This window comes from Borostomias antarcticus (assembly GCF_949987555.1).
Source record: "Borostomias antarcticus genome assembly, chromosome: 13".
Classification (NCBI taxonomy): Eukaryota; Metazoa; Chordata; class Actinopteri; order Stomiiformes; family Stomiidae; genus Borostomias; species Borostomias antarcticus.
This window is the reverse complement of record NC_140246.1, coordinates 12385360-12399938: the sequence shown is the minus strand read 5'-3', so window position 1 is coordinate 12399938 and position 14579 is coordinate 12385360. Positions and strand designations below refer to the sequence as shown.

The following is a 14579-nucleotide window of genomic DNA, read 5'->3' as shown; positions in this document are numbered from 1 at the left end:
TGCCCTTCATACAGAGCCCGCTGTGGGCCCTTTCCGCTGCACAGCCCACTGCGGGCGTCCTGCCTTCCTTGGAGCGGACTCGAAGTGGCTCAAGTTCAAAGCTCCGCTAATATATATTTCGACTTGAGAGACAAGATAATATAGCCAAATATGTCAATGGAAACTCAAAGAAAAGTGAAAGTGTTGCGACTAAAAGTAAAAAAACAAAGAGATAAATTAGAAAGAGAAACACATTTACTGACAAAAATCCCAAAGTTAACGGGGTATTTCAAAGTAGCTGCAAGTGCTGGGCCTGAGGACGAAGACCCTGCGTCAACATTGGCCGATGAGTCGCCGGCAGTTAGAGCTGAGGAGACGGGAAATGCCTAGCCCCGGGGGCCCATGGGTGCCTTAATGCGGGCCTGATTCCTGCTGGAGGAAAACACTGTATCTTTCAATCAATCAATCAATCAAAGCTTTATTTGTATAGCGCATTTCATACCCAGAGGCAACACAATGCGCTTTACAGAGAACAAGGGAGGTGGGCATATGACCCACTCTCTACATATTCCAGAGGGAAGCAAAAAAACAGTAATCACCCGGGGGCCAGATAAGTGAGCTGTAAAAATTCTTCCCTGACCCCTCTCAACAAGGCGATCGAGCAAGCTCCTGGAGTATGTTTGTCTACCGGCTAAGAACATTTATAAAGCAATACATTACATAAAATTACATTTCAGAGTGAGAGAGGCTAAAAACATCATAGGAGAGAGAACATTCTACGGACATGCTACGACATCCACAGCAGACATGGGGGTATCTATCGGACTCCGGGAGGTCTGCTGGTGACAGTGGGGCATCCACTGGACCTGGTTAGAAGATAGGAGGGAGAGAGAGAGGCACTAGGGAGAGGGAAGGCAGATCTTTCAGCCAAACCAGAAAAGAAACAGAACATTTCTCAAAATAAGTCATCAGTAAAACAAACATTAGTGTAGCTTTGTTGAGGAGAGAGAGACAAGAATAACTGTGACCAGGCAGGCCCTATGCTGCTCCCATCCTACCTCCCAGACACAGCCCCTTGGTATTAATGAAGATGGCTAGTCTAGCCAAGTTATAGCTTGTAATTGGTATGGACATTAAATTAAATTCAGTGAAAAAGGGGAAACCTTGTTTGACACAAGGATTCCCTTTTTCACTGAGTTTAATATCATCAAATAAAATAAAATGGAACAGTGTTTCATGTTTTACCTTTTGTAAACCTGTGTGGGTGTAGCTGCATCAGTCCATAGACGGAGTAACTTGTATTTGTGCAAATAAAAAATAAAAGGAGTGAGATTGTAACAGTGGCAATTCCTGATTATTTATTATTTAGTAAACGCAAGTGTCGACATGAAAAAGTGAGTGCATCACAGGTTTCGCAATCAACTTGACAGTCCAAAATGGCGGCGGCCAGGCTCAACCCCATGGGCGTTTTAGTTCCATAACAGAATGGATGGAGTGTACCCTCTTGGCATTCGATACTCTTTGTATAAACTGGCACAAACAAGGGTCGCGCTGATTGGTCCGTTCCGCGGAGAACCCGCCTCCTCCGCCCACGTGACATGTCTGCTGTATAAATTCCTCGACCGTTGCGCCTCGACGCTGCCTAGCTTTTGTAGAGGGAAAATGTATCGTCTTGGCACACAGTCTCTCTCCGGGATCGCTTTCAATTCCTTTTTGTCCACTGTGCCACGGGAAGATTTTCATTTTATCAGACAATACAATAAAAACTGGCCTTGTATTGGCTGATTTAAGGATATTTTTTGTAATTATCTGCTCGAAAATGCCGAGGTCAAAGAAGAAGAATACCCGGGGTAAGCCAAACCGCTAACCGGTTGTTTTGGCCTGTCATTTGACAGTCGGGAACTGTGGGAGGTGTAGTTTTAAGAACACTGGGTCAGTATTGAGCTCCACCACTACCAACCGCAGGTAGGACTACAAGACGCACAGTGCCATGGTGGCCTATGCTCAATTGCAGTAGCAGCTATGTAGCCATCTAGCTAGCTCTGCCTCATCGGACAAAGGACTGCCAATTAAACGATTGACCATTTTTAGCAGGCTATATTCATGGCTACATTAGTGACACGTTAGATCAATACGTGCCACGTGTTTTGAAAATGATTCCGTACCCTAGCTAACGTTAGTCATCTAACATTAACGTTAAATGATATCTTGCTAAGAACACAGCAATGCCGTGTGTGTGTCGGGAGTTGAATATAACCTAGCTAGCTAACGTGACAAAGCTGCCCCACAGGCTGTTTCTGTCATTTGCCCTTGCTCACGTTAGCTACGTGGACAGTGGGCCATGCTGGAAAGAGGCGGGGTCTGGTCGGCGTCATTTTTTCCCCCAACCAACTTCTGCCATAACCACGCCCCCGCGAGTTTTCATTGGGTTAGGGTTAGGAAAAGGGTTAGGGTTAGGAAAAGGGTTAGGGTTAGGGTTGTCCAATAAAAACTCGCGGGGGCGTGGTTATGGCAGAAGTTGGTTGGGAAAAAAAATGACGCGTCTGGTCGATGGGCGTTACCATGCCTAATCTCAGAAACCAGCTGGATCTACGTGGTTAGCCAAGTGGAAAGGAACCTCGGGCCCTCTGTAGTGGCCTTCAAGCTGACTCGGAAAACTCGGAAAACAATAACCTTATCACAAGCATGCGTGTTGCCAATATTAACTTTTCCATTTGACACATGGTAGCGTTTTTTTGTGTAGTCAGCAGAAGACTGAGGTGCCCTTGACATTGAGGAGTGTCACACACTGTATCAAATAGCTAACATTTTATATCCACAAACACGGGAAGAGTTGAAGATGAGATGCTAGAACATGAGGCACCCATCTGAAGGTTACCCAAGGATTGAAACAGTTTAGTATGCATGAGCATGTAGCTGGATCTAAAACGCTCTTTTGTTTGTTTGTAAGATAATTCACAGACATGCACTGACATGTACACATCAAACACAAAAGCATGCCAAAACATATCGCTGTTAACCCAATCATTAGGTCAGTCAATGGATTCCTTCTGTAGATCGAATAATGGCCTAACTCTCCCTCTCCTGTGTGTGTGTTCCAGGTGGGCAAGGTGCTGTGCAGCCTTTCAGTGATGAGGACGCCTCCATCGAGAGCCTCAGCCACTGCAGCAGCTTCAGCGATGCCATGAGCGTGGCGGACGAAGGTGTGTGACACGCATGTGAAACGTGCACATGTCACTGAGCACGAAAGAGCAAGGCCACATGCCGGCCTTGTAGTATTTAACGAATGTCACGTTTTTTTAAGTGGGTCTCCCACGTAAAGCATTAATTTTATAGCATCAAACCCACATGGCGGGGGATGTGAAGATGATGGCACTCAACTCAAATGTTGTGAATAATGTGTTCTACCAGGAGGGGAGGCAGGGGAGGAGAGTGCCCAAGAGGATTTCCAGTACAAGCTGAAGGGTTTCATTGACAGCACTGTGGATAAGAGGTTAGTTGGTGCCTCCTGTGTCTCTGTCAGCTGGTTCTGTGTCAGAGCTCCCCGGTGGAACCAGATATCACACACCCAGACCTACAAGCAACACACACACGCACCCTCCTGTGCTGTTATCTGCCTAGTAGTCTTGGTGCCTTGAACTCTTCCTGGTCCCAGTCGTTGGAGTTTGGAAAATCACACGACAGCAAGTACGAGTCATATCCCTCCATTTTCCCCCCCAAAAATGCCGCTATGTGTCGTGACAAGATACTAACCCTATTATTAGCTATGGTTGCTATCAATCTTAGTTACTCTTAATGTTGTAGACCAGGGGTCATCAACTACTTAACTATTTGTCCAAGGGCCAGAATTTCTCAGCAGACACGGTGGGGGCCAGACTCAAATCATATTTAAATAAATAAATATTACTTTCACTTTCTTGTGAAAGTAAACTGTAACTAATTACTCTGTTTCAGGAACTTGCCCAACAGTGGTCTGTACAGACTCATAAGACCTATACTGCACCCCAATGCTTAATTTATACATCAGTATATGTGAAAGCGTGCGCATGCGCGAACTCTGCGAAGCGCGAATCATGCCCACCATTTCACATCACAAATGCCCACTTGCTTAGCTGTGCATATAGTTGGGGTTGATAAATCATTCCTATGATTTTGATCTCAATGATTTTTGGTGTTGCTACAATATTGGAATATCATTTTTTCAGAATTTATTTTAGATATTCAGAATACTTCTGAGGGCCGGATGGGAAGCTTTGACGGGCCGGATTTGCCCGCGGGCCGCCAGTTGATGACCCCTGTTGTACACAGTGGTTCATGTCTTGTATGCATGCGTTTTTTTAGTGCGTTCTCTCGTATGTTGTTGTTGTTTGAATATGGATGAAGCAGATCTTTTCTCCGCGCCATCTTCCAGCGCAAAGACCAGGCAGGGTGCCTTGGATGGCCTGAAGACCGCCATGGCAACCAAGCTCCTGTACGAGTTCATCCTGGAGAGGCGGCTGACCATCACTGACAGCATAGAGCGCTGCCTCAAGAAGGGTAACTACGCACCGCCCTGGTCTCCGCCCCGTCACCACGGAGCACACGGCACCACTTCCTGATTCACAGAGCTTCTACTGAGGCGCAGGGATAAGAGATGAACTATAGTGGAAATCTCCGCCTGCACACTGGAGTTGGAGCAGTTACACTGCTGATTTCAATTCATTTGGCTGAATTTTGACTGTCAGACCTCATTCAGAGCATGAACAAAGACACTGTCATTATGGGCCACATACAGGCCGAGTGCTTCAATGTAATTGGACATAAATCGCGACACCTGTGGCACAGACATAATTATGTAGAGCACATAATTGGAGTGTGGAAAACCGGTCGGAGACACCTTTTGAATTCAGTTGTTGAGCTTGTTGCATTTAGAATTTCTGTACAATGCAAACCCATGAGATACTAGAGGAAGTACTGTACATAAAACATAGATAAGTGTCGAGACCAGGAGCTTCTAGAGAAATAAAATGAAGGGTCCCATGTGAAGCCTGTGAGAGGGTATTTGGGGAACCGTAATGAAAGGAGGAACTAGGAATGGTGCTCAGAGAGCACAGACCTCCGTCCATGAATGCATTTCATGGCTCTGTTGCGCCCATGCATGCAAGCTGTTCATGTTTGGTATTGCTGCATTCATTAGGATGAGAGCTCTATGCAGGTCGAAACCCTGTGTCTCTGTGACCTTCCCATGTCGAGATATGGCCATTTCCGTTCCCCCTATTGACAATGAATGGGGATCATTTTTAGCTCCCTCAAGTCCAAAAAAGGAATGGAGCTAAATTGGCTTGGCAGTTTTTGCATAATCCTGTGTGCGTTCAAACACACCGAAAACATGACCTCTCGCCCCGCGCTGTCGCTGGGGAGGAGGTTATCGCAAGGAGCCCGGGGTCAGAGGGAAAACGTTACGTGACCCTCAGGTAAATTTCCTAACAGGAGTCCTACCAGGTGTCGTCGTGTTCCTAGGGCATCTATGAACCGCCGTTCCCTGTTGGCTCAGCCTTTTTGCCACTGTCACCAATTTACTTACATTCCTGATGTGGCAGCAGCCCTCCCGAACCAGGGGTTTCTCTCGTCTCAACCCCCCCCCTGTCCGTCCGTCCATCTGTCCGTCTCTCCAGGTAAGGGGGAGGAGCAGCGCGCGGCGGCCTCTCTGGCCTGCCTGCTGTGCATCCAGCTGGGCTCGGGCATCGAGAGCGAGGAGGTGCTCAAGAGCCTCAAACCCGTCTTTAAGAACATCCTGTCGGACGGCTCGGCCAACATCCAGGCCAGACAAGCGGTAAGGCGCCGCCCGACCCGTCTCTCAGAAGCGGCTTGTGCGTTATTAGAATTCACCAAGAAATTATCTTGATCTTATAACTGATGTTGACTCCCCCCCCCCCATGTAAGGTTGCTACGAGTTTGGGCTTGTGCACTCTGGTCGCAGAAGACGACATCCTGGTGAGTCCGTTGTGTCTATATTTGGTTTGATAATTTTTTATATCTGGTTACTTTTTTGTCATTTATCCAATTGCGGTGTGTACACAGTTATGCGCTTTGCCGGAGGGCGCGTCTCAAAGCACCCAGATGACAGCCTACCTAGCTTGACCCCCCCCCCTCCCCAAGTCTAGCCCGTGTAAACGGCGTCAAGCGGTCCCGTCTAAACGCCACGGCTTCCCCTCTCCTCCCCCCAGGAGGTGTGCGCCACCATGGAGAGCTTCGAGAGCCTGTTCACCAGTTCGTACGTGCGGGAGGACGGCAGCCGGCCCTCCCTGGGCCCCCAGACCACCCTCCTGCACACCAACGCGCTGCTCTCCTGGGCCCTGCTCCTCAGCATCTGCACCGCCAGCCAGCTGAAAGAGATCGTACACAAGTACGTACCGACGGAACCCCCCGCCCATCCGCCTGCTGGGGATGGGCTTAAATCTGTTCTGTGTTTATATGATTTATATTGTTATCCATCTCATTTTATGGAAGGCGCCATGTGCTACATTGATTTGTATGAATGGTGCTATATAAATAAAAGCGCAGGCTGAAACTAAACTAATACACCACTAGTATTCAGATACAGCTCAATACCCGAGCCCCTGTTTCCTAGGAGCAGCTGGGTTTTAAGTGTGGCTGGGCCTGTGGGTCTGATGGCATTGGTTGGTTGGTTGTGATGGTGACAGACGTATTGCGTTCGCAGACACCTGCCCAGACTGCCTCGGCTGCTAGAGAGCGATGACGTCAACATGAGGATCGCCGCCGGGGAGACCATCGCCCTGCTGTTTGAGCTGGCCACAGACCTGAACCTTGTATGTCTTAATTATATATATATATATATATATATATATATATATATACGCACGCACACACGCACGCACATACACTCAACCATCGCCCTGCTGTTTGAGCTGGCCACAGACCTGAACCTTGTATGTCTTAATTATATATATATACGAACACACACACACACATGCATACACTGACCATTGCCCTGTTGTTTGAACTGTGTAGAGGCATGGACCCTGTACCCCTGTTCCCTGGATTCGTCGGCTAGTGACATGCTCTCTGTCGTCAGTCACACACTCCACACTACTGACCAATATAGTCTCCTTGGCTTTAGCAGGTCTTTGCAGCTCTAGAGTACTCTGAGCACTGACTGTGTGGGCGTGCGCATGTGTGTGTGTGTCTCAGGAATTTGACTGTGAGCAACGCGAGCCTCTGTGTGTTAAGCTGGCTGCCCTCGCCACCGATTGCAACAAGTACCGCGCCAAGACAGACAAGAAGAAGCAGAGGTCGGTCTTCAGGGACGTTCTCAGGGCCGTGGAGGTGAGTCAGTCGGACCGTCCATCTGGTCCTAGATCAGAAACCAGACTGTCCAGCTGGTCCTAGATCAGAAACCAGACCGTCCAGCTGGTCCTAGATCAGAACCCGGACCGTCCATCTGGTCCTAGATCAGGGCCCGGACCGTCCAGCTTGTCCTAGATCAGAACCAGACGGGACACTGGACAGACTGGTGGGGTGCTGATCCTGTCTTTGTTTCTATAGTAACGTGAATTTATACGAAATCGATATCGGCATTGATTGTCGGCGTTTTCTTGATTTGTTTGTGTACTTATTTGCATGTCAACTCTTGCCTTCAAATGCAAGTGAAGGACAGCTTGCATGTCAACACCCTCCCTACGCTTTTGTGTGTGTCCTCCAGGAAGGAGACTTCCAGACTGAGACTATTCGTTTCGGGACGGAGCGGATGACCATCGACAGCTGGGTCAGGAAGAGGACCTACGACGCCTTCAGAGAGTTTGTGGGCGCGGGCATGAACTACCATCTACAGGTGAGGAGTAGGGTGGGGGACAACCAGGGCTGAAAATTAACTTTTGGCTCACCTGCCAAGGGGACTGGTAGATGAGAAAATCCACCGGCCAAGTATATTTTTTACCGGCCAAAATAATAAATTGCCTTTTTTGTCACATTATACATCTGTTTCAGTACTTTTCATTCAGATAATAGTATTATGTTGAATACATGCTTAAGGAAGAGGCCAAAGTCAAATTTCAAATAAACTAGTTTAATTCGATGCCTAGAAACATTGCAATTAATAGAAATTCAAATATTCATTTCCATTCACTTCCACGGTGTAGAATTATCCATAACTAGCTAACCCTACACAAATATGAGATATAAATGATCCAAGCCTTAACCTCATGGTCTTTATGTGTTTATGAACAAAATACATATACTGTAACATATTCACAGCCTGTCATCATGTAAAGTTAAACCTGAGCTGGATGCAGGGGCGTATGTTTCATTTGAGCTTTGATAGGGACACACTGGGTTGTTGTTGTTTCACGTAGTCTGGATTGAATCTGGGTGGTGGCCGAATCAGATTAATTTCCGTCGCCACTGATTGGGCAATGTGACAACGAATGACGAGGTTTATCCACAAAACCTACATTTGTTATACTATAATCTTACCTGTAACCCTGATGCATCTCCTGCCTGCCTCTCCAGGTCCTGCCTTTCTGCTGCTTTGACCCAAAAAATTCTAATGTCCATTTTTGTCTTATTTTTTCTGGTCATAAAAGGGAAATGATTGACAATATCAAACTACTTGCAGACATGAAACACTCTTTTCTGTGTAGCCTACAGCCTATTCTGTGTAGCATATGAACATGATTACGCTGGACTTGGACTGAATTGCATAAACAAACCAGATGTCTCGTTTATTTGGCCTGGTATGCAATTCAGTTGGCGAGTGAACCTAGCTAGTCATTGCTCAAACCTAGGAGTTTGCAACGGTTATACCAAAACTGATTTATTACTAGCTAAAGAAAACTTATGACAACATTACAGCACCTTATCTCTGCCTCAGCAAACGTTTACGAGACCTAACGTTATAGCTAATACGTACAGCTCTGACTAGCTGCACCACCAGCTAGCACTAACATTACAGTTTACATAGGCATTTAGTAGGACGCAAACTAAACTATTATCATTGATACAACTCTGTACAGAAAAATAATTGTCGGTCAACATATTGTATTCCCTATTGTTCAATAACTTCAATCTTACTTCTGCTTAATCAAAATTCCTGCTGTTGCCGACAGTCGATGCTCGATGTGCTGTGAGCTGCACGCTGAGCTCGCGAGGCAGGCACTCGCTGGGTCACAGAGGCGAGGGGGGGAAAGTAGGCTACTGTACATTGTTGATTGGATAGCTTGCTGAACGCAGCTGTCAACCTGGCCTTAATTCCCAACCGTTTTGCTTTCGCAAGTTGTGAATGGTAATTAAAAACTACAGTTTTCACTCAGTATTTTTTTTGGTAGGGACAATTCGTGTTTCCGTGGCTTTGGTATGGACATGTCCATAGCGTCCATACCCAAAACTACGCCTATGGCTGGATGACCAGTGAAGTCAGTCAAGGAGGAACCAGTACTGTCTTCAGAGTTTATAAGCTACATGACAAGCGATCAAAGACATCCCTTCTGAGAAACAGTGGCTTGGTATGCTATGGAAGCCCAGAGACAGGATGGTACACATCTACTGTAGGTGTCGACTGTAGTAGCGCGCGTCCTCTGAGGTAAATGAGAACGATTTTCTGTGCGCGAGTAGCCTCGCGTCACCAGTCTCTCCTAGTGCGCGAGGCTCCGCAACAGTCATGTGACTGAAAACTTTATTTGGTGCAGCGGGGGAGCTATTTAAGTGCAACACACAACAAACAGAACGCCGGTCTATGGCATGAATGGGGCGACATCGCACGCATAATTTATTACATGACTCTATTGGTACAAACATTTACCCGCCAGCGTGGTGGATAGCCTCTGAAATGTAGTCGCCAAATGGAAATGTTACCCGCTGTTGGCGGGTGGCGGGTGTTAATTTTCAGCCCTGGGGACAACGCAACCTCAATACAACCACCACATAAACTCGACACAACAGACGTGAACTACTGTGTAACAGGCGAGGACTAGGGACAACATACTCCAACACGACGTCCATACAACCACCACACAACCTCACCCATAACACAGCGGGGGGGGGGGGGGGGGGGAATTTATGGTGGAAACGTCTTCATGTAAAGGAAAAGTGCTCTTGCGTTCAGTGGCGATTGCTCCTATATGCCAAGGTAAGCCTGGCATACCCATACCAAATCCAAATAAAAAACTCGACTTTTAGATAGTTTTGACTTGTTTTTTGGTCAAGTTTTCTGCCATGTCGCTACATTTTCATTTGCGTTTACTGTTTCGGTAGTGCTCCGTCACCTCCTACAGGCCTCATGAAAATAAACGGTCCACATTACAGTCCGTAGACGAGGCAAATGAAAAATCAACCAATTAAATCAGCCCACACATACTAAACCGCGAAAAATGTCATCAGTCGAGATGTAACCTAACCTGTGATTTGTCAAAATGCTTAAAGGTGGACGTAGGCTGTGCCTGCTCTTGAGTGGCTTATATTAGAATTCCTACATTTTAACATTGGGACAGTTTATCCAATGAAAACTAGTTATGATTGTTTCGCCATTCATCTGGCTGTCACGAGGAGAGCCTGATGACGCGAGGCTAGGCAATCACAGTCACGTTAGCCGCGTTAGCTATCTAGCTAGCTACTGGCAGCGATCAACATGGAAAACAGATCTAGAACATTTGTTGAAAAATGATGTTCACAGAACTACTATTTGAGCGCCAGCTCAGAAGATTGATTGCAGGGATGGTGGACTAATGAAGCAGAGACGAGGCATTAGACAGTTGATTTCAGGGCAACCAATGTTTGTCCATGGCTGTCGAGCTACACTTTCACTAATGTTAGCCCTCTATGGCATGACTTATTTTAAATGTGGAAAAAATATTTCACCCCACTTTGAGAGCTTGGGGGGTCCCTGATAATATATCAATCATAACCCCCCCCCCTCCCCCAACCAGATATTGGTTTGTTGCCCCAGGGCAACGATGCGCAACAAGGGTACTAAAACACCAAGGTTTTCAATAGTACATAATACTGATTGGAATGAGGAAAAACATGCAAAAGATACATTATAAACAGTTTTATTTCAAGAAATATCAACAAATGGATTTTCAATCAATGTTTTATAAATGAAGCAACAATTATGAGAAAGTACAATTGTGTATTCAATTTTCATATCAATTTCATTCAATTCATTTCATATCATTACATATATTCATTCTCCACCGGGGAAGGTGTCTAACATCATCTGGTTCAGAGGGCACATCTTCATTTTCCTCTGCATCTTCACCCTCTTGTTGATCAGCAGTCTCATCTCCAGGATGAATTGAATTGGTTCTATAATTCCTTCACATACTGATGCATACACAAATGCAAATGAGCACACACACATGCATACATCTACAGACACACACGGATGCATACACAGGCATGCACACAGACGAACATGTGTATATACACCTACACGCACATACACACACACACACTACATGTTACTCTACTGACTGACACCTGACGTACTGCTTCTCGAACCTGATTCTGGGGTCTACTCTTCCCCACTGTCACTGTCCTCAAGCTCACTGTCCTCAGTGTCGGACGGAATGACCCTAACTTAAACATGTGCATTCTTGCGGCCATAAAATGTTGAGGTGTCCATTTCCTATAAGTAATAGTAGATAGAATGGCAAAAACATTGAGTATGCTGCTAATTATCCAATCCAGCACATTTTCAACCTATAGGGTAACATAGCCCTAACAAAAGTGCTACATCTGCATGATGTTGCCCTGAGGCAATGAACAAAAAAAACTGTTCTATTATATAAATAAAAACTGAAAACATATTTATTCAATCAAATAGGCTATGCTTCTTCACACCTTCATGCACATTCTCTTTTTTTTTTTACATCCAAGATTTTGCCATTTAAACATGTAAAAAGTGATATTTATCCATTGATGTATTTCTCACCTCTTACAGGCTGTCTGATGTGGCTTTGCTTCCTGAAAGGTCTGCCCCATCCCCAAACAAATACCCATAGCCACCTCAGCTCCTGATTTGATTGTACAGAGACGTTGATATTGTTGTTTTTTAAATATACAAAATAATTTAAATGGACAGTGTCAGGGCCAGAAATGGGGTTTGTAACCATAGAGGGAGGCTACACGGGACTTGGACAACATGCATGATTTGGATTTAGCTTGCAAAACAGCACGAGAAGGACTTAATCATAAATGAAGTGGATTAAGTGGGATTGGGTTACGAGATAAAGTAGGCGTTTTAATTAGGAGGTGTTAATACAGCTGAGTCATAAAATGACGGGAGGATTATGTTAACGGATCCTGTGGGAGGATCTGTTATCAAGTTATCTAACAGTTATCTATCTAACACTACTGAGTGGTTATGGTTGTACACTTGAAAAAGTAAAACAGTCATTTGGAGCAGCAGTCCCCAACCACCGGACGGGGACCAGGCCCATTTGCTACTGGGACACATGGAAATCATGCCCACAACGATGGGACTTACGAGTTTTAATAATAGCCCCTCATCATCTCACAGCACAGACACCCACCTGCTTAGGGAAACGGGAGTGTTTTGAATTAACGTTCTCACAGCACAGACACCCACCTGCTTAGGGAAACGAGAGTGTTTTGAATTAACGTTATATGAATTAACGTTATATAAACGCAGAAGATCATTTTATAGTTCAGAGTGATTGTTGGATTGTCAAGTGCTGGGCTCTCCCACACAGGCGCACATGCTCTCCTCTCTCCTGCTCAAAGTTGCCTCTTGTTTCCTAATTATATGGCTTATTTTAAGAGATTACAGTATATCAGGTCACACATCCCCATTTTCATAACTTTGTGTGACAATAATTGTATTGCAGAATGCACTCATGCCATTTTCATTACATTTGCATAGCCTACAGAAACAAACCCAGATGAACCCAACAAAGTCCAGTGCATTCTTACCAAGTTGGAAATGTTGTAATCTTTTTTTAATCATGTTTTGGTTCTGTTCATTTAAGAAAGATTTTAAGGCTATTTTGCAATTCGGTGTGAAATGAATGCCAGCATTTGCCATCTCATCCATATAATACATGTTTGGTTTTTATAATGTGAAGTGAACACAGCGTTACAGTATAGGCCTATTCCAAGAAGTTTTTTTTCAAAAGCCTCGGGATCTGCCCATGACACTAGAACGCAGCTCCGGATTTCTACCGCCAAAACGGAAAACGGCTCCGGTCGTATCAACTGCCAAACACAATGAAACCTTATTCCCCACTGATCATAGTTACTCTTTGTAGTATCATAAATGTTGTAAAATGATTTGGGGGACCATCATTCGTGACTGGATGGCTGATATTTGCGACAGTCAGATAATGTTTCGAATAAGCTTAACATATTTGGTAACACTAGCATAACCAGTTTGTTGGCATTTTGTTTTGACAACTGATACGTTGATATGTTGCACCGCAAACTAACAACAGTATCATTCATGGGTAGAGGCTCCACAGACTACCACTTGCACAGCACAGAAATAATGTGATCTGTACTGTAGGGTCTATAGATGGACTACGTGTCCTAATGAGTGTCCCCTCTGTCCCAGGCCACGTGTCCTAATGAGTCTCCCCTCTGTCCCAGGCCAATGAGTTTATCCGTGACGTGTTTGAGCTGGGACCTCCTATGCTGGTGGACCAGGCCACCCTGAAGGCCATGAAGATCTCGCGCCTTGAAAGGGTATGCACACTTTCCTCCACCACTAACATCTCACTGTTTAAAAGACCCACTTTCCGCTCCCGGCTGAGCGATGCGCGCGATGCTGGCCATGCTGACGTCAATGTCCTCTTGTGCTCTTCCCAGCATCTCTACAACGCCGCGGCTTTCAAGGCGCGGACCAAGGCCAGGAACAAGTTCAGGGACAAGCGGTCCGACGTGGGGGAGTTCTGAAATGGTCCAGGTCCACAGCTGCCCTGTAGATTCCCACTTGAAGTAGCCTATTGGAAACTAGCCCATTTTGAATTGGACCAACCACTATCCTCTATCCACTATTATTCGTTCATCCATTTGTTAAATCTATTGGTGATGTACATATTAATGGTCATGTATTTGCTGAATAAATACATACATATATATACATACACACACACACACACACACACACCAACATTATTGCTATTTTGTATGTAAACTTTAGGATACTATATGAATTATTGCTGTTTTGTATTTAAACATTAGGATACTATATGAATTAAGTTAAGTAACACCTCTCTTCCACATTGTTGTGATATTGTTAGTGAACATTATCAACACTAGTGACCAAGTTTGACTACACCAAATCATGCTGATATTATACATTGTATAACTTGTATAATACTTTGTTGACCAATTAACTATTATTCTATTATTCCCTTGATATTTGTATTGTTTTGTTACAGTACAGGCTCTCTTGAAGTGAATAAATATGAGTTGATCTGAACTCTTGAGACTGGCCTCTTGAGTGCCTTGTCTGCAGTATGACATGAGGCCATGGTGATGAGGACAGACCTGCTGTGTTATGTAACAAACTAGATATCTGGACTTGGAGCAGAGTAATGACTGGCTATACCCCATAGCCAGTGTGCACTAGATTCCCTGTATAATAT

General features: G+C 45.2%; 1 protein-coding gene across 1 annotated transcript; it reads left to right on the top strand.

Moving 5' to 3' along the window:
* The first annotated feature begins 1642 nt into the window (after window positions 1–1642).
* ifrd1 (interferon-related developmental regulator 1) lies at window positions 1643–14371 on the top strand. Its single transcript, XM_084448097.1, has 12 exons — window positions 1643–1829; window positions 3081–3182; window positions 3391–3472; window positions 4391–4515; window positions 5634–5791; window positions 5902–5952; window positions 6186–6364; window positions 6680–6788; window positions 7171–7305; window positions 7682–7810; window positions 13579–13674; window positions 13798–14371. The coding sequence occupies exons 1-12, from the start codon at window positions 1799–1801 to the stop codon at window positions 13882–13884; spliced, it is 1284 nt and encodes a 427-aa protein (XP_084304223.1). The 5' UTR covers window positions 1643–1798; the 3' UTR covers window positions 13885–14371.
* The last annotated feature ends 208 nt before the right edge of the window (window positions 14372–14579 follow it).

Coding starts and splice junctions, on each gene's coding strand:
- ifrd1 (XM_084448097.1), top strand. CDS start 1,799: ATGCCGAGGTCAAAGAAGAAGAATACCCGGG. Junction 3,183..3,390: donor CATGAGCGTGGCGGACGAAG/GTGTGTGACACG, acceptor GTGTTCTACCAG/GAGGGGAGGCAGGGGAGGAG. Junction 6,789..7,170: donor TGGCCACAGACCTGAACCTT/GTATGTCTTAAT, acceptor TGTGTGTCTCAG/GAATTTGACTGTGAGCAACG.